Raw genomic sequence first — 19,182 nt, 5'->3', positions numbered from 1 at the left:
CTGCCTTCCGTAAACCATGCTCACACCAAAGAGAGAAGTCAATGGGAGAAAAGGGGAAATTCCCCTCATAAAGAGGAAATGAAAATTTGAGATTGACTCTCGTTTGTCTCAAGAATTGACCACAAGGGTTAGATAAAAATCTAATCTTGTCTGAGAGTCAGGGACTAGGCCAAAGAGCAAAGGTTTGACAGAAAACCAAAGTGGTATTGGTGACTCTGGGAAGGTGCAGCAGTACCTCCCACCGTGAGCCGGTGCTGACCACTGAAGCAGCAGAATGACCATTGACCTCCATTAGGCCCTTGATGCTGCCCTGTAATCTTCTAGATGATCACGTCATACCTTTCCTGTCCTCAAACCTCCAACCTCTCCCCCACCTCACTCTCAGCCCATGACCTTGCTTTCAGGTTCACTGCAACAGTGGAAGCCACCAGAAAAGCCCGTATCTCTACAACCCCCCCCCCCAATTAACTCACTGCATCTGCCCACCTCCTGCAATTGCAACTGCATTCAGACACTACCTTCCTGCAGCTGTTGGGAAGAACTGTTCATGCTTCTAGCAAAAATTTCCCTCTCTCTCCCACGTCAACTTTCTTTCCCTCTCTGCTCAGTCATTCCTATCAGCAAACAAAGATGCTGCAGTTCCTCCCATCCTACCAAAATCAAAACCAAAACCAAAACCCCCTTCCAGCTAACACTCCACTTCTTCAAAGGAATTGTTTATATTCCTGATCTCTAATTCCTCTCCTCCCACTCTCTCTAGAATCCTCAGACTCTTGGGAATCAAATCCTTTTTATCAAGGTCACAGTGAACAGTAGTCCCAGTGGTTGACTCTTAGCCATCATTTCAGCACAATTAATGTGGGGGACTTTTCCATTTGTTAAAACGTTTTTGTTCATTTGGGTCTGGGACACCCTTCCTCCTGGCTGCTCCTCTCTGTCACCTTTGCTGCTTTCTCTTCATCTTCCCCAATCTCCTTTACATTTAGAATATCACCCTCCCAGTGAGGCCCTTCCCCTCATGGTATTTTAAATCACTCCCCCACCCCCCATCTCTCCCCTTTGGTTTTATTATCTCCATAGCTCTTATCATCATCTGACATACTGTATGTTGTAACTGTTCTGTTGTCTACTGTGCCTGCTCCACTAAAATGTAAGTTCCATGAGAGCAGGGGTTCTTGTCTGGTCTGCTAACTGGTTATCCCCCCTGCCCAGGAGGGGGGCCCAGGACTTTTTTTTTAAGCTGTTAAATGAATGAATGAGTAGCTTTGGAATGGTATGTAATACTGAAGCCCTGGTCACTCATTTAATATGTGGTGTCCTGACAGCTTTGCCCTGACAAATGCATATTTTCTAAATAATCCCTTCACTGGTTTCTGCCTCTTCTGATATATTTCTTTTGAGGTGTGGCTGCTGGGGAGCATGTCCCATTCTTTTTCCCATTACCGTTAGGTTTCCTATACAAATCCCCTTAGGGTTGTATGGCAAATACTCAGGCAGGTTCTCCAGGCAAGTGATCACCAGAACCTCTCTGCTTCTAGCCCATCAGAGCCAACCAACCTTCCCCTGCAGTCATTGGTCTGGAATAAGGACATCCCTCCTGCCACCCATGTCTGTTTAGATTCCTAAATTCTAGAGAGCACTGGGACTTGCTCAGAAAGGAATCCTAAGCTGTGCCTGTTGGACATTTACCTTAGAGGAATTTATACACTAGCCTTCCAGTGGCAGCAATTTGGGCAGCCACCTTGCAGCACCAGGACACAGTTCCACCATTGGCTGCTGAATGATTGCAAACACTTGTTTTGCTTTCCTGTGGTTGAGAGGTTTCTGGTCTCCTGCCCTGCGGCTGTGGCCACTGTTTGCCTGGCCCCTGTGGAAGTGCTTGGCCCTTTTCCATTCTAAGTACTTTCAAATACAGTCTTTACCTCTTTGTTGTAGACATCCTTGTTGCAAGCATTTTTGCTGCAAACATTTTCTCCATATAACTAGTTGGCTAAGGGTAATTTTTGCTGTTAAAAAAAAAAGATAAATAACTGGTTGACAATTGTTTGTTCCCCTCTGGTTTGTTTTCACTTCTTTATTGAAGACTCAACTGCCATAAAAAATAAAATAACTAGTTGACAGTTTGATTTTGATTTTTTGGTTTGGTTTTATTTCTTTATTGATGAATCAATTGCCTTCCACAAACTTAATGCATGTAAGCTACAGTAGTTGTCAGTTTGGTTTCATTTCTCCATCAACAAGTTCTCACAGTTACTCCCATTTCTATATTATCTGTAAATCTTAGCTAGAGCTCTTTTTCTCTCTTTTTTTTTTTTTTTTTTTTTTGAGAGAGAGAGAGAGAGAGTCAGAGACAGGAAGGGAGAAAGAAAGGGAGGAGAGAGAGAGATGAGAAGCATCAACTCATAGTTGTTTTACTTTAGTTGATCATTGATTGCTTCTCATATGTGCCTTGACCAGGGGCTCAAGCCAAGCCAGTGACTTCAGTGTTTTGAACTGGGGACTCAGCATTCAGGGTCAATGCTCTATCTACTGTGCCATTGCTGGTCAGGTTTAGCTAGCCCTCTTAGTTGTCTATACAGTGAGAGTAGACGTGGTGGTGGTGGTGGTGGTGGTGGTGGTGGTCTTAAAATAGTGTTTCATCCAGAGGATGAAGATTTGCCCCAAGAGTTGGTTTCTTATTTTTGAAATACACTGATCAGGAGGTGAAAGGAAAGGCCCTGTTTGAGGACACAGAGTTGAACCCACATTTCCCACAGAACAAAGACAAGTGCTTAGGTACAATCCACAAAATAAGAGCAGTTATCTGCACAGTGTTGCCATGAAGCTATACACACTTTATTCACAGAAAGCCTTTTTAATTTTATGTTCTTTTATTTATCATGATTTTAACTTTTTTATGGCAAATTGCCTTATGGCCAATTAGTTATGTGATGAAAATGTTTATGGCAAAAACGCTTACAGTGAAAATATGAACACAGCTTTTTTCATATAGGACACACCACTTCCAATTTTCAGAGGCTGCCACCCTCACTGCACCCCTGAAAGAGCAATTTCTTCTCAATTTCTTCTTTTCTACAGTGAAGATTATTTCCAGCCTGGATTTTTGAGGAGGCCAACACGTGGGAGCCTGCTGTGTAGATATGATTCTCTGGCTGCTGCCAGCCTCACTCATTTCCAAGTGCGTGTACAGGGCTCCCGGGTGCCTTGAAGCCTCCACCAGGCACACTGAGCAAGAGCATGGGACCCTAGGCTGTAACTCTCTTTCTGGGCCATTGAAGTCTCAGCCTGGGCCACTGAGGTCTCAATCTGGGTCACTGAAGTCTCAGCCTGAGAGCCAGCTCCCAAGGCCCTTCCCAAGGTTGCTGCCTCCAGTGCCTAAAGAGGTCCCTATCCTCCTGGCACATCCAAGGCCCCTGCATTTCTTTCCTTGCAATATCCTTCATTCAGGTGCCAGCAGGAGGCCACTTCCTGCAATGAGTCATTGCCATACTGTCCCATTTTGGTGCAAGGGAACATATCCATGATTCAGGTTTTCTGAGCTGGAGAGACTTCTCCTGGAAGGAACAGAGGGAGGATCTCGGGGAACACTCAACTTGCTGTGCCGAGAAACTACCTGGAGCATTAGTTTGGTTTCAAAAGTTCCTGGCCCCTCTTTCTTCTCTCTCTGCTCTCTGCTGAACAGAGTCTCCAGCCTCTCTCCTGTTGGGTCATCTCACCTTAACTTTCCCCTCCAATCACTCTGGCATCTCACCAAGATCCTCTGGTTTTATCTCTCCTGATAGATGGTTTCACGAAGGCCTCTCACGACACCAGGCAGAGAACTTACTCATGGGCAAGGAGGTTGGTTTCTTCATCATTCGGGCCAGCCAGAGCTCCCCAGGGGACTTCTCCATTTCCGTCAGGTACTGGCCCACCTTTCCAGATCTGACCCCGATCAGACCCAGACTGCTAAAGCCATGAGGTAATCTCTTGCATGCTCAGAAGCAAGGTGGCCATAGGTCCCAGGCATCATTTCAACTGTGATACTATTCATATCTTTCCCATAACACACGTGCATAAGTCCTTATTACATCGGTTTATGGCCACAATTATGTGTACATTTACCTGCCTCCCCCTCTAGCCCAGGTGCTTCTGGAAGGACAGGATTTTTATCTCCTTCATCTTTGTGCCTTTCACAGTGCCTCAATGAGTATGTGTGGGGGAAAGTGGGAAGGGAGACTTGTCCACATTCAGTTTTAGATCTAAATTGTAACCTTTTACAACTGACAGATGTCTGAAGAAGGGTCCAAGAGAAATACAAACCCCAAGTCATTGTGGTAGGGTACATATGGAGTTGTAGGTGACTTCACAAAAAGGCAGCAGAGAAAGCCGAGGAGGGTTGGGGTGGAGAGACTAACAGCAAAATCTCACTGCTGTGCAGCCACTGGGAGGAAGTGACTCAATCCAGGCACAAACATGACACAGCCCCACGCGCCGGAGCCCCAAGTCTGAACACACTGCATGTGGTCAGCCTGTTGGGGATTGCCAGTCACATTGCAGACTTGGTGACCACATGTGAGAGTGCAAGAATGAGTGCTTATGGCAGTATAGGAGAATAACAGCCCGTACAGTGAAACCTACTATCATGTGAGCTGACAGGAAATGCTGGTCTGGATCATTCAATAGATTTGAAAAGCATGCAGTGTGAGTACTTTAAGTATTTACATAAACCCATTCTCAGATAATAAACAGAGGTCACTCTACTACTTAGAAAGAATTAATATTTTAAGGAGTAGGTAGGAGGGACTTAGAAATAATGGGTCAACCACTTGTATGCATATGTGCCTTAAAAGTGCTCAAAAATCACTTGGGCTTGTTAGATTTCCCTTGCAGTCTCACTTAAACTCTTAATTTTCCTTTCTTTTTTCACAGCTTGGGCAATGGTATATTTTAGGTTAGGCCAATATTGATGTATCACAAATTCTAAGCTTGTTAGGTCTTAATTAATGAAAGTTTGCTCTGTTAATAAATCTTACATGTCAAACCTATTTCTTAAGGGCCCTGATTATAGAATGGACTGAGTAAATTGTTAGACTGAAGGACATCTCTTGGTGCCTTTGGTTCCCATGAAGTTGACTGGCTCCTTCAGCTAGGAACTATGGTTTATAGTTCCCCTTGATCAAAATAAACTCTACAAAGCAGTCAGTCTTGACTTCTGGCAAAGCCTTCCCCTGCTATTAAGGCAATGCAGCTTCTTGTTATGGTGATTATTACAGTCATCATTATCACATCTTCTGCAGAAAAGTAGTATAATGTATTCCAGAGCGAAGTCACTTTTATTTATTTATTTATGCATCTGCTTTCTGTCATGGGCACAGATAATTAAGAGCTAATTGTAGTTCTATCACTTAGCATTTGATAAGACTCTGAAACACTAGACTCTAGCATCTGGAGCCCTGAGTTACTGCCTCTTCTCTGCCCCTCTCAGAACACTCTCCATGGCCCAGGTGACCAACTGCAACCCTGGCATCCATCCTCTCAGCTCACGAGAGTGAAAGGGTTAATGTTTCACACTTTGAGTTCTTTGACCAGAGGCAGTGGATGAGTAATTACACCACAGGGATATTTTCTCCTCCTAACCCAAATGTGAGGGGTAATGACTATGAGTTGAGCCATGTGGTGTTAAAGTGAAGAAAACATCTGTTAATGGCCAAAACCAAGGGAAAGACCATGCAGTGATTGCCTTCACGTGTTGGTTACTACTCTAGGGCAGCCAAGCAGAGGTCATTGCGTGGGTTCACCTGGCCATGAGCAGAGCCCAGCACATAAATGAGACTGACAATCAGAATTCTTCTCCCCTGTGAACACAGACCACTAAATCCATCTCTAGGAAACCTCCACTAACTTCAGAGGTATCTTTCCTCTCCAATACTCTTTAAATTTTTAACTTTTCTGCTAGATAAGTCAATGGTAGTATTAATACCAGTTAATTTTTAGATATAAATTTACATCCACTTCACAAATAAATGATATCCTAAAGAGAATGACTTGGAGCTGTTAATAAAGATCCAGTCCTCTCTTTCCTGATGAATAAAATCCAATCTTTCTAATGTGCTATGAATGTGGCCCATCTTTTATGAGTTCAGATGGTGTCAAAAGATGCCCATCTAAAAGAAGTTAGCATGTGTACGTGGTGTGGCAGGCTGGCATCAGAGACCCACGGTTCTTGCCTCAGCTCTGCCATTCAGCCATGGTGACATTGACCAAGGCCCTCCATCTCTCTGAGCCTCAGTGTCCTCAACTGTAACATGGAGACATGAAGATATACAACCTCTGAAGTCCTTTCCAATTAAAAATTCTATATACTACTTCTTTCCCCAAAAGTTGAAAATGCTTTGCATTTTGCAAAACATAAACCAAAACCAAAAGATCTGTGTAGAGAACAAAGTATGAAAAATTTCTTAAGAGTAGTGTCTTACTATCCTGAGGAAGTTAATGGGCTTAAAGGAACTAGTTCAAAGTATGTTTGATAACAGAAAGATAACAAGGGCTTGTAAAACACCTCCCCTCTGAGTCTTGGCAGTCCATAGCACAGTACAGTACTCAAGGGTTGCCATGCTTCAGACATTGTTAAAAGGTCCTTGACCTCATAGTCTTTAAAGCAATTGGAATATTTTTTTCTTGTAAAAGGTCAGCTCCAGTGTTAGAAGTTAGATTACCTTCTGTTCTAGTACAGACTGTACCCTGAGCAGTCCTTCCCCATATCTTCCCTTAAAGCTTGACTGGGCCAACCCACCTGCCCAGTGATAAGCGAGCCACCCATATCTCCATGTCTTGCCATAACAGAACTTGGCATCCTTGGATGCAGTCAACCCTGAGTATGGGGATATTGTCACCATGTAACATATAGTTTGGATTTGCATTGATCTCTAGGCATGAGGATGATGTTCAGCACTTCAAGGTCATGAGAGACAATAAGGGTAATTACTTCCTGTGGACAGAGAAGTTTCCATCCCTAAATAAGCTGGTGGACTACTACAGGACGACTTCTATCTCCAAACAGAAGCAGATCTTCCTGAGGGATAGAATGCAAGAAGATCAGGTATGCTCCAGGTCCTAGCCAGCCCAATCTAGAGATTTTAGGCTGCTGGAGTTTCACATGAACTACCAAGACAAAGCATTTGATGGGAAGGTTCTCTCAGAATTCTGAAAAGCAAAAGAACTCTGAAGTCAGGTCTTGGTTTAAATCCTAGCTTAACAGTTCCTAGCTATTTGATTTTAGAAAGTTCTTCGATCCTCAGTTTCCTCATCCATGAAATCTGGATGATAGTGATACCTACATCATAGGATGGTTGTGAAGGTAAGCAGATAATGTGTCCCCTTTCTATACATCATTCCCAATTACACTGCAAGAACTCAATTTTTATTGTGGATGTATTATTTTCTTACAGACATTACTACATCACAGTTTTTGGTCTAGCTAGAGCTTTATGACAGGATTTGGTGTGGAGAGAAGGCATTGGAGGAGAAAACTGACCCTGGAATTCTTACTCTTAGAACTATTTGAAATGTTGAATATTGCTTTTGTAGAAAATGCAGCAGACAGCCTGACCAGTGGTAGCACAGTGGATAGAGTGTCAACCCAGAATACTAAGGTCTTTGGTTCGAAACCCTATAGTCAACAGCTTAATTATGGGCTCATTGTTTTGAGTGCAGGGTCATCAGCTTGAGTGTGGGGTTGCCAGCTTAAGCATGAGATCATCAACATGATCCCATTTGCTGACTTGATACCAAACATTACTATCTTGAGCCCAGAGGTTGCTGGCTTGAAGCCCAAGGTCACTGGCTTGAGCAAGGGGTCACTGGCTCAGCTTGGGTCCCCCTGGTCAAGGCACATATGAGAAGCAATCAATGAACAACTAAAGTGAAGCAACTACGAGTTGATGCTTCTCATCTCTCTGCTCTCTCTCTCTCTCTCTCTAAAAAGTAGAATGGAGAGAATATAATAATTCCTTCATTGGGCTGTTATGCAAATCAAATGAGAGAATATAGTAATAGCACTTGCCACAGAGCTTGGTCCATAGTAGGCACAAAGGAAATAGTAATTTGCCTTCCATAAGTACATTCACACACACACATGCATACACACACAATTTATAAAATATTTTCTAAAGGAAATAATATGGTTATAAGAGACAGATATAGGAAGAAGCATTGGCTGGAATAGTTGAAATCCCAGGGATGGGTTATCTGAAAAAGCATTGAGACTTTCAAAGCAATATGTGCTGGCCCTGGCCAGTGGGCTCAGTGGTAGAGCATCAGCCAGCATGTGAAAGTCCTATGTTCGATTCCCAGCCAGGGCACACAGGAGAAGCACCCATCTGCTTCTCCACCCTTCCCCCTCTCCTTCCTTTCTATCTCTTTCACCTGGCCTATGGTGGCACAGTGGATAAAGCATCAACCTTTCTATCTCTTTCTTCCCCTCCTGCAGCCAAGGCTCCATTGGAGCAAAGTTGGCCTGGGCACTGAGGACAGTTCCACAGCCTCCACCTCAGATGCTAGAATGGCTCCAGTCAAAACGGAGCAATGCCCCAGATGGACAGAGCATCGCCCCCTGGTGGGCTTGCTGGGTGGATCCCAGTTGGGCACATGCAGGAGGCTGTCTGACTGCCTCCCTGCTTCTAACTTTGGAGAAAAATAAATAATAATAATAATAATAATAATAATAATAATAATAAGCAACATGGCTTCAGGGAAATAAAGAAAACCCTCCCTTTGAAGTAAGTGACTGATTTTAAGCCTGAAAAGTTCCAATTAAAGGAGGAATGGGTATTCCTGCCAAGTGCACATAAAAGTTCAGAAAGAAAAACAATGGTTAACCAAGACCTTGTGGATTATTTTAACCAGGAAATGGACAGAGGTATTAATATATTAGGATGTGCATGCAGAGATAAGAGAGGCAACATAAAGCTTTGCCTTCAACTGGATGAAATGAATTCATATTTGTAAAATGCTTAGAACAGTGCCTGGCAAATATTAATCCAAGGACCCTCTGTAGTTGTTAAATAAAAACAACTACTTCTGATTCCTGAGGTGATGGTAGCATTAAGAAAAAGACCTTGCTTCTCCCAGCAGCCCATTGCAAGCCTAGTTTCCATGGTGCTACAAGAGCGTTGTGTTTGGGTCTCTATCAACAGGCTATAAATGACAGTTCAAAATCATGCAAAGTCAATAGCTGAGCTTATCTGGAGGGTAGGATATCCAACAATGTGGCAGCATGAGATAAGGAGGGGTGGCACTGTGTCAGTAAAATAGGATATTTAAGCTTGATTACACAGAGAAAAATAAACCTGACAGGAATGGACTAAATGGATACCATGTGGAAAGGGCCAGCCTGTGAACCAGAGACCTGACACTCCAAAGTGGGAGAATCTGAGAATGCAGAGGGTCTGAAACATGGGTTCTCCTTAAACAACCCCCCCCCCCGCCAACCCACCAGCTGTTTCTCAGGGCTGTCATGAGCAAAGTCTGGGAGCAGCTGCCTGAAAGGTGGAGTAGAGCCAGGAGATGTGGGAGGAGGACGGATCCATGTCATCTTTGTTCTCTCCCAGGGTCACCGGGGCAACAGCCTGGACCGGAGGCCCCAGGGAGGCCCACACCTCAGTGGAGTTGTAGGAGAAGAAATCCGGCCTGTGATGAACCGGAAGCTGTCTGATCACCCACCACCACCTCCCTCTCAGTATCCCCCAGCTCCACCGCCACCGCAGCAGCAGCGGTACCTGCAGCAACACCATTTTCACCAGGTATCTGGAAAGAATGGAGTGGGGCACAGTGAGGTGGGGAGAGGAGGTCCTTCTCTGGCCCCCCACCCCAGAGACTCAGGCCACCTTGTTCCCAGTGCCACTTGCTGCATGAAAAATCCCCACATTGCTAGAAACAACCATAGCAAATAAATGCCGGGGTTCTGTTGTGGCCCTGGGACTGCTGGCCTGGTCCAGCCTCATCAGGGCTCACTAAGTTCACAAAGAAGATCCTGGGACCTCTAAGTGGCAGAAATATGGTATGCACACTGCTTAGGCAAATTGGCAAAGAAGCCTCTGTGATTCAGATGGCCCCTGCCTGAACAAAGGAACCCACATGCACTCGCACATATGCACACACACACATTTCCTTACCCCAAGGACTCAGTGAACAATTGCTTCATTTTCCTATCAGCACAACTTCCAATCTGTTCATGCCCCTTAACCCACCTGGCTGTCAAGATCTACAAGAAAAACGGATTAGCACTTACCATGGAGCCTTGCTTATTTATTTATTTACTCCCTTGTTCCAGATGGGATTTTAGGCAGCTTACTGAGATGGACAATACAGCCAGATAACATCATTCCTAAATTCCTTAGCAGGGCAGATAGAGTCCTTTGTGAACTGATCATTTCTGTTTCCCCAGCCTCCTCTCCTGCTACCTCCCTCCCACACAGATACACATTCCAGAGACCCCACACCACCTTTAGTTACCAGTATTGTCTATTGCATCTTCTTCCATGCCTTTGAGGCTTTTATGTGCTGTCCCTCTGCCTGAAGAGCCCTTTCCTGGCAAATCCTACTCCCCTGTAAGCTGGAGTTCAAGCGTAACTTCCTCTATGAAGCCCTCCCTGATTACCCAAGCAGATTTAGAGACTCTTCTCTCTGCTTGCTTATTACTTAATTGTGCATGGATTCCCCCTCTGAACTTATGTGCCATGAAGACAAGAGACCTTCTCTTTCCAGCTACATATCCCCAGTGCTTAGTGTAGTATTAGATGCATGTTAGGTGCCTGATAAACATTTCTGGATTGAATAAATGAGACCTGCCATTGTCTTTGCCTTCAGAATTTAAGGTCCCTTTGTCATCCTTCCCCCCCCCCACTGTCATCTAGGGTTTATTGTCATCATCAGCAAGTATGTTTAGAACAGTGGCTGTGATTATGGCATCCGAGCAAGGCACTGTGGGAGACTGTGAGGGATGCTTCTGGCAGCGCGTTGACAGATTCTCTTTTGCATCTGTTCCTAGGAACGCCGGGGAGGCAGCCTGGACATAAATGATGGGCACTGTGGCATGGGCATGGGCAGCGAAATGAATGCTGCCCTCATGCACCGAAGACACACAGACCCAGTACAACTCCAAGTGGCTGGGGTATGTGGACTTTCCCTCCCTGGGCTCAATGGAGGGGGCAATATGGGCAATTAGAGAAACAGTTGGTCCTCCAGGAGAGACGTCAAACTGCACAGAGCTCAAATAGAGATAATGGGAATCCAGATGGTGATGGTGGGGGGGGGGTGTCCAGGGGTGGAGCTGATCTCAGCCTAGCACCATCCGGTCTGTTGTTCTCATCTGGCGTTGGTCTTGCCCTGTCCTTCTCATATTTCTTGGCTCTGGTTCTAGTGGAGGGAGATCTGTTGCCTTTATCACTGAGATCCATCTTGACTTGGTTGCACTAGCACCAAGGGCTGTTAGTTTAGGCACACTGCCACATTCTGTTTGTCACTTGAGGAAAGTAAAAAGACCACCTACTAATATAGGGAGAGTAGTTCTCAAGAATTCTCTTGGGACATGGAGAATTATATCTCTGTCAGCCCAAGTCCTGAGTTTCCAGAGTGACTCTGGTGAGTTCTGATAACTTCGTGGTCAGGGCTGTGCACTAGTGTCTGCTTTCCATTGCAGCAGGATTTGAAATGTCTCTGGACAGCCATACGTCAGCCTTCAGGGCAGACTGCTCACAGAGGACTTTGTCTTGATACCAAAGCCAGCAGGTTCTCTTTTGTATAGTGGTGGCTCCAAAGGCTGGTCCAGCCAGCTCCCAGTTCAGCGGGACGCTCTGTCTTTTCCCCCAACAGCGAGTGCGGTGGGCCCGGGCGCTGTACAACTTTGAGGCCCTCGAGGATGACGAGCTGGGATTCCAGTCTGGAGAGGTGGTTGAGGTCCTGGACAGCTCTAACCCATCCTGGTGGACTGGCCGCCTGCACAATAAACTCGGCCTCTTTCCTGCCAACTACGTGGCACCTATGATCCGATGAAACCCTTCTGCGGGATCAGAGGCATTCATCTGATACTGCCTGCATGAGAAGGAGCATGGAACAAAAGCTGGAACTACATGTACATGCATTTGGGTGTGTGTGCACATACACACTCATATATGTATATACATACATTTTATAATAGTAATTTATTGGCAGTTTAGTTGGTTAATTAGTTGATATGAAAGTATTGTAACTCAGATGGAAGCTTATATTCATACTTGTTTTTCTACTCCCCTCAGCAGGTGTGCAGGAGATGGTGGGGATTGGGAGTGGGGGGCAGGGAAATGAAACTGAAATTCTTCCTGTCCTAAAGATGGCACCACTTCCTCCTTCCCCTGGGAATTTTCACTGAGTAGCCAAGCAGAGATCCACACCCCCGCATTGGGTGGAGAACAGCAGGGCAGAGTTGGACATGGAGGGACATGTTCTGGCTTACCTGCGAGCCCTGTTCACCTCGAGGGTTTGCAGGGCAGTTTCCCTTCTGTTCTGCAAGGGTGAGTGCTGCTAGATTGAGAATTAAGGTGCAGCCACACAAGTCTGAGCTGGAGTGGTTAGGGTGTGAAGGCAGGACTGCAACACAGGCGCCTTGAGGCCTGGGCTGGGCCAGCCTCCTGGTCAGTGCTCAGCCAGGACCTTCATCTCCTTCAAGTGACTGTTCCTTGGCTAATCCTCTCCCTTATGGCTGATATGGAGAAATGGAGACATTGTGAGGAGCCAAGCACTGGGAAATGGAGGAATTTTTCACAAATTCCCCAGTGGCTTACTTGAATGTAAGTAAGTGGTGTCCCCAACTTCTAAGGAAGTAGCATTCTGTATTCTGTAAAGTACTTGCAGAAGCCCTGGCCGAGAATACCGGATGTTAGAGTCATTGTTCTATGGTTACTAGGGTGTCTCTTTGGGGCTTTATTTGTTTTCCTCCTTGGTTTTCTGAATTTTAAAGATGCCTTGCCCAGTGGCACAGAGAGAAGCCCACTCCACAAGACCATTGCCTAGTGATTGGCTGGCCGATTGGTTGGTTGATTGGTTAGACACGACCTGGGTAGGCCCTGACTTTCAGATGAGCTTCCTGTTCCCCTGACTATTGGACCTCTGGTGGCATCTTCCCCCACCAAGAGCTGTACCTGGAGAGAGGAACATTGCTGCCATGTCTCCCCTCAGCACCTCACATAGAGTTGTATTTCCTATTGCTCACCCAGGGGCATGAAGCACAGACCAGCCTGCCCAGGGAAAAAAGGACACTGGAGAAAAATGCTTGGCGTCATGGGGGAGACTGGGAGCACACATCTGCACCAAGCACCTCGAAGGTGTGTGTGTTCGTGTTCTGAGACACTAAAGAAAGTGTTGGGTGAAAGGATTAGTGAGGGGCATGCAGGGTGAGTGGGGGGTCGGTTTCTTCTTCCCCAGCCCTTCCTGCTCTATGGAGGAACAGGGGCAGCCATCATCAAAGGTGATGTAAGAATAGTTTGTGCCTGACCTGTGGTGGCACAGTGGATAAAGCATCGACCTAGAAATGCTGAGGTCGCCGGTTCGAAACCCTGGGCTTGCCTGGTCAAGGCACATATGGGAGTTGATGCTTTCAGCTCCTCCCTCCTTCTCTCTCTCTGCCTCTCTCTTCTCTCTCTTCCTCTCTGTCTCTCTCTCTCTCTCTCCCTTTCTCTCTCCTCTCTAAAAATGAATAAAAAAAAAAAGAATAGTTTGTGACTCAGAAGTAACTGTCAGTGTAACATAGGTTGTGTCCTGCTGACTCTGAATTCTCTGTCCTTTCAGAGAAAAATGGGAAAAGGAAGGACTTTGTGGTGGGACTTGGGAGGGGAGAGAAAATAGCCTGAGAGAAAGAGGCAGGGGGAGTTGAGCATGAATGAGGAGCGTCTCCAGGCCTCTGAAAATGAAAGCACAGGAAGGAAAAAGCAGCCAAGATATTCAAAAGATGAAGGAGCAGAATGAGAGGCACAAAGGAGGAGAATGAGAGGGAAGGGAGCAAAAGGTTAAGTGGGACAGGCAAGGAAGACACTAGAGTCAGCAGGCGGACCAGGCTTCAGGAGGAGGGACAGAGGTTGGTGGGGAGGAGAAATTAGAGCAGAGAAATAAGCCCCGGCAGGTAAGGGGCAAAGTAACAGCAGGATGAAGACAAGAGAACAAAGGCAAAGGAGACTGAATCAGGTATTTTAGTGCTAGGTAATGTGAGCATGTTACAGTAAATAAAAGCCAAAATTAACGTTTGATTTTACAGTATTTACAAACCATATGCTTTAAACAGCCCACAAACTTAATCCCTTCATCTGATTAGGTGGGAGGATCAACCCAATGAAAACAGGGTGAAGCGATTTGGTTCTGGCTTGTATTCTGTGCCTATAGACATTTCTCAAGAAAGCAGCAATAAAATGAGGGCCCTTGTTCTGCAGGGCTGTGCCTGGAGTCTGTGTTACACACACACTCCCCCAGGTAGGGGTAGGGGTCCTTGGCCTGCAGAGGCTGACCAGTGTGGGCAGAGCTTGCAGCACCTGTGCAGCTGGACCTTCTATTCCACCAGAGGCCATTTGTGGGGGTATTTTCAACTGAGGTTCTAAAATAGCCTGCTCATCACATGGCTTAGTTCAGAAGGAAGCCGGTATCACCCTGACCACCCAGAGAATAAGGGCCCTTAGGGACCAAGTTAAAAGGACAAGTTCCAAGGTGTCCCTGCTGAGGGAGGGTAGGCCGACTCTCCTGGGCCTCTGGTGCTGTTTGGGAGAGCACCTGCAGAGTGCAATCCACCTGACAGCCATTCAGCACCGGGGCATTCTACCCAGTGCCCCTCACCAGGCACACAGTCAGGAAGCTCAAATGTCCCCTGTGACTAAGCAGCAGGGAACTTCCAGAGAAAATCCAGTTCCTGTTGGACCAGTTCGGGTTCCCTAACTGCTTGCTGAGGCTTTTGCTGAGGCGCTGCATCTCAAATATCTGGTCCCTGCCCCTGCCCACCTACTTTTAGATGGCCTTAAGGCCATCTCAGCCCGGTGCTTCTCAAAATAAATATGCCTGTGAATTGCCTGGGGAGAGTGTTTAAATGCAGGTCTTGATTCAGTCCTCTATTTCTACCAATCTCTGAAGTCATGTTGCTGGGTCCACGGACCACACTTTGAGTAGCAAGGACAAAAAACTTGGCAGTGAGCTAAACAGCTACAAAAATTGAATCAGATCCCTTTACTAGGGATATTAGGGAATCTTTCTTTGTTGCTAACAAATAAGTCACTTTGGCTGTGGGACAGACATGATTCAGAACTGTCATTATGACATCATATTTGGCTGCCCAGGTGAGTTACTATTTTAGTATCTTCATCTCTGTCAAGAATCAGGAAACTTTTGGGTGAAAGGCATTCAGGTGAAGTACAGAGATTTCCTAACTAATTATTTTAAACATGAGCAGAGGTTACCGAAGAAGTTATGAAAGCTTTCTCAGGAAATCTTTAAACATAAAATCTATTCCCATCAGGTATGGGCCTGCTGGGAGGCAGGGGAATGCCCCATGTGACATCATTTGATCTGAGCTAGCCCAAAGCAAAACGGGCCAGATGAGGGACAGATTGGCATGGTCAAAATATTTGCTGATTGTCCTTAAAGTCAACACTTCGGCCTGTCCATAACAAGGCAAAGGCATGAGAAAGACATAGTATCAATTCTTTTAAATACGGCTCAGGTTCCTTCAATCCTCCATTACCACTGCCACACCAGAAACAGCTCTCCTTTAGGCAACTGAATTGGCCTCCACACTTTTCTCCCTGCATGCCCTCTTGTTCTGACTCCTTTCCCAGAACCCATGCCAGAACAGTCTTTGTAAAACATGAATCTGATCGCATCACTCCCCGCCCTTTGCACTTAGGTTAAAGTGTGAAGTCCTAATGTAGCCCTGTGAGGTTTGGCCCCTGCCTCCCTCTCCAGCCCCTTCCTGTGCTTCTCCGGACTTGCCTTAGTGCTCTTGCCCCACTCCGGGCCTCTCAGCCTCCAGATAGCCAAGCATTTGTCCCCAAATCCTTCACACCTGCTGCTCTCTCTGCCTGGAATGCATATCCCCTGTTCTTCACTTAACTTCAATGCACCTCCAGGTCTTGGTTTAAATGTCACTTGCTCAAATTGTTCTTTTCTAATTCCTAATCTAAAATAGTCCTTCCCATTATGTTAGCATAGGTAGCTAAATATTATTAAGGGAAGGAAGCAGATAGTATAACAAAAGAAGGCTTCCTTCCTCCCTTCTCTCTTCCATTTGGAAAAGCACACTCTCCCTGTTCCCCATTCATTTGTTTTCGAATTCTCCAAGCAACCATGTGGTCCTAAAAGCTGTCTGCAGGTTGGCAACCACATAGACTCCCTAATACAGGCTCAAGAAGCACCTGGACTGGATTAAGCTTTAATATGGATTGAACCATGGTGCAGAATATTTGGACACTGATCTTCATACTGGGCTTAAGAGAAGATTGGACTTTTTCCATGGTGGAATAGACAGAGACAATCATCAGGAATGTGTGGGCAACCTTCTATTTCAACTCCATTAAACCTTCCCAAGCCACAGTATTCTTCCATTCATGAGTCCTGTGGATTGCCTTCCCTGAGACTCCATAAAAAAATGCCATTTCCACCAGCAATAATTAGACCATTTCATAGTTGCCACTGGTTTTCCTGAATAGCACACAGATGATCGTGCTAGACTGATTTGTATGACTATTAGACTGTAAGCTCTCCGGGGCAGGTTCATCTCTGTTTTGTAAACTGTCGTATGCCCAGCATTTAGCACTGTGCATGGCATACAGAGGCTCAATAAATATTTGTTTAATGAATGAACAAATGAAACCCCCTCATGTCACCTATACTATTCATTCTGTAACCAAATGTCCCCAGCCTTATATACTCATAGGTACAAACAAGGTGATGTGAACATTGATACCTAAGTTACACTAGCTTTTAGCCACCTGCCCACAAAATTTCCTCCAGTTACTTCTGAGAGTCCAAGAGCAGGAGGCTGGTATTTCTCATGTATTTAAGTACTGGTCTGCTTATGTCTCTTAGTGTGGTCATGTTTGCTGTCCCAAACATTCTCTGCTGTCTTTACTGGTGCTGGGGATCCACTGTACATTGCATCTGTCTGCTGGTGAAATGGCCTTATCCTTCAGGAAACCCAATTTGTCCGTGTGGCAAGGGGGTTAGGGAAGGGATGGGATGGAGAATGGCCTGCACTCAATTCTGAGTAGCTCTTGTCCCTGGGTCCCAGAGAGACATTGCTTGGGGTCAGTGACTTTCACAATCTTCACAATCACAGTTTGTTCCTTTGTCACTGGAGCCATCAACAGGACAGGGAATGTCACCTTCCGCTTCATCTCTCCTGTTTGTTTCTCTCCCTATTGCCCCTTTCCCCTGAAAGAAACGACCTCTACCTGTTCATTTGTGCCACAGATACCACCCAGGGTCCCAGGGGATATGCACCCCATTGTACAATCTGGGCTCAGCTAGAGTTGATTCATTAAATCAACAATGTTTATGAAGCACCTCCTAGGGGCCAGACACAATCAGCCAGTGGGTCCTTCCTATCTCTTGACTCTGCCCTTTTTCCATATTCATTCCACAGTCAGTGCCTTATTTCAGATGTCTCTCACTTCTCTCCCAGGTGATAGTTTCAGAACTGGTTTCCCTGCCTCCTGGCTGGCCCCCTCCTAATTAGCCTCCACTGACTGCTGGAGAAATTTTATTAACATGCAAAGCTGATGACATCAGACTTCTGTTTAAAAGCCTTCAGGGGCTCCCCATAAGCTTTCAGACTAGAGTTTAAACTCAGTTTTGCACTAAAGACATTCTGTGGTCTGACTGCTACTTGTTTGTTCAGCTGTAACTCCCATCTCTCCAAGAGTGAGTCATGTTTTCAGACCTCTTGTGTCTTCCAATTCTGTTCCTTCTGCCTAGAACACTTTTCTCTCACTTTTTTGTCAGACTGTGGCTGTTCGATAGTACTTTTCTGAGATGATAGAAAAGTTCTATATTTGCTCTATCTCATGTGGTAGCCTTTAGCCACATATGCCTGTTGAGGAGTTGCAGTGTGCCTAGTAGGCGTGAGTTAATAGCCTTATGTGGCAAGTGGCTGGCGACCTTATTGGCAGTATGGGTCCAGACAACTGCAACTCACTTTGAAACGCTTAGCTCTGGGCTCAGGTTCTCCACTGGGAAGCTATCCCAGCTTCATGACTCACATCGATGCCCCTCCTTTATGTTCTTGTAGCATCCTTGCTCTGCTTTTATCCTGAGACTCAGATCTCTGTACCGTAGTCAGTAATTCATTTACCTGCCTCCCCCACTGAACTGAATATTTTTAAGGGCAAGGGCAAATGGTTCGTCCAATAAGTGGTTGATGTCTGACTGCACTGGTGTTCTGGTAAAGATTTAACAACTGGCTCTCTGATGGAAAGCTCTAATTTGTCATGGTTGCCAATTCTGTGGTGTAAATATTTCTACCACATGTCAAGAGGATGAGAACACAAACCACAGAATGGGAGAAAATATTTGTGAGACATATCTGATAAGGAACTGCTATCCAAAATATTCAAAGAACTCTTAAACTCAACAAAAGAAAATGAACAACCCAATTAAAAAATGGGCAAAAGACTTGAACAGACACCTGCTGAAGATGATATAAGATTGCAAGTAAGCATATAAAAAGATGTTCAATATCATATGTTACTGGGGAAATGTAAATTAAAACAATGAGATAACATGACACATGTCCTAGAAAATCCAAAATCCAAAACACTGACAACACCAAGTGTTGGCAAGGATGTGGAGCAACAGGAACTCTCATTCACTGCTGGTAAAAATAAAAATGGTACAATTACTTAAAAAACTAAACTTAGTCTTAACATATGATCCAGCAGTTGTACTCCTTGGCATTTACCCCAAGGAGCTGAAAATTTATGTTTAGACAAAAACTAGCACATGCATGTTTCTAGTAGCTTTATCCATGATTGCCAAAACTTGGAAGCAACCAAGAAGTCCTTCAGTATGTGAATAAATAAATTATAAAATATTCAGACAATGGAATATCATTCAGTACTAAAACAAATGACCTATCAAGCCATGAAAAGACATGGAGGAACCTTAAATGCATATTCCTAAGTGAAAGAAGCCCAT

At 45.3% G+C, this 19,182-nt stretch overlaps 1 protein-coding gene across 4 annotated transcripts in view; it reads left to right on the top strand.

The window, feature by feature from the left end:
- GRAP2 (GRB2 related adaptor protein 2) overlaps positions 1–17,234 on the top strand; it is a 75,180-nt gene extending 57,946 nt beyond the window's left edge. For 3 of the 4 annotated variants that reach the window (XM_066257423.1, XM_066257431.1, XM_066257439.1), the window contains exons 4-8: positions 3,783–3,902; positions 6,913–7,081; positions 9,591–9,782; positions 11,030–11,152; positions 11,854–17,234. In XM_066257423.1, the coding sequence (XP_066113520.1) occupies positions 3,783–3,902; positions 6,913–7,081; positions 9,591–9,782; positions 11,030–11,152; positions 11,854–12,033 (784 nt within the window). In that variant the 3' untranslated portion in view covers positions 12,034–17,234. The remainder of the gene's footprint in view (positions 1–3,782; positions 3,903–6,912; positions 7,082–9,590; positions 9,783–11,029; positions 11,153–11,853) is intronic. The other variant, XM_066257447.1, reaches the window with a different exon arrangement.
- Positions 17,235–19,182: the final 1,948 nt, after the last annotated feature.

The sequence above is a fragment of the Saccopteryx bilineata genome, chromosome 1, assembly GCF_036850765.1.
Source record: "Saccopteryx bilineata isolate mSacBil1 chromosome 1, mSacBil1_pri_phased_curated, whole genome shotgun sequence".
Lineage (NCBI taxonomy): Eukaryota > Metazoa > Chordata > Mammalia > Chiroptera > Emballonuridae > Saccopteryx > Saccopteryx bilineata.
Note: the sequence above shows the minus strand (reverse complement) of the source record. Positions and strands in the feature narration are given on the sequence as shown.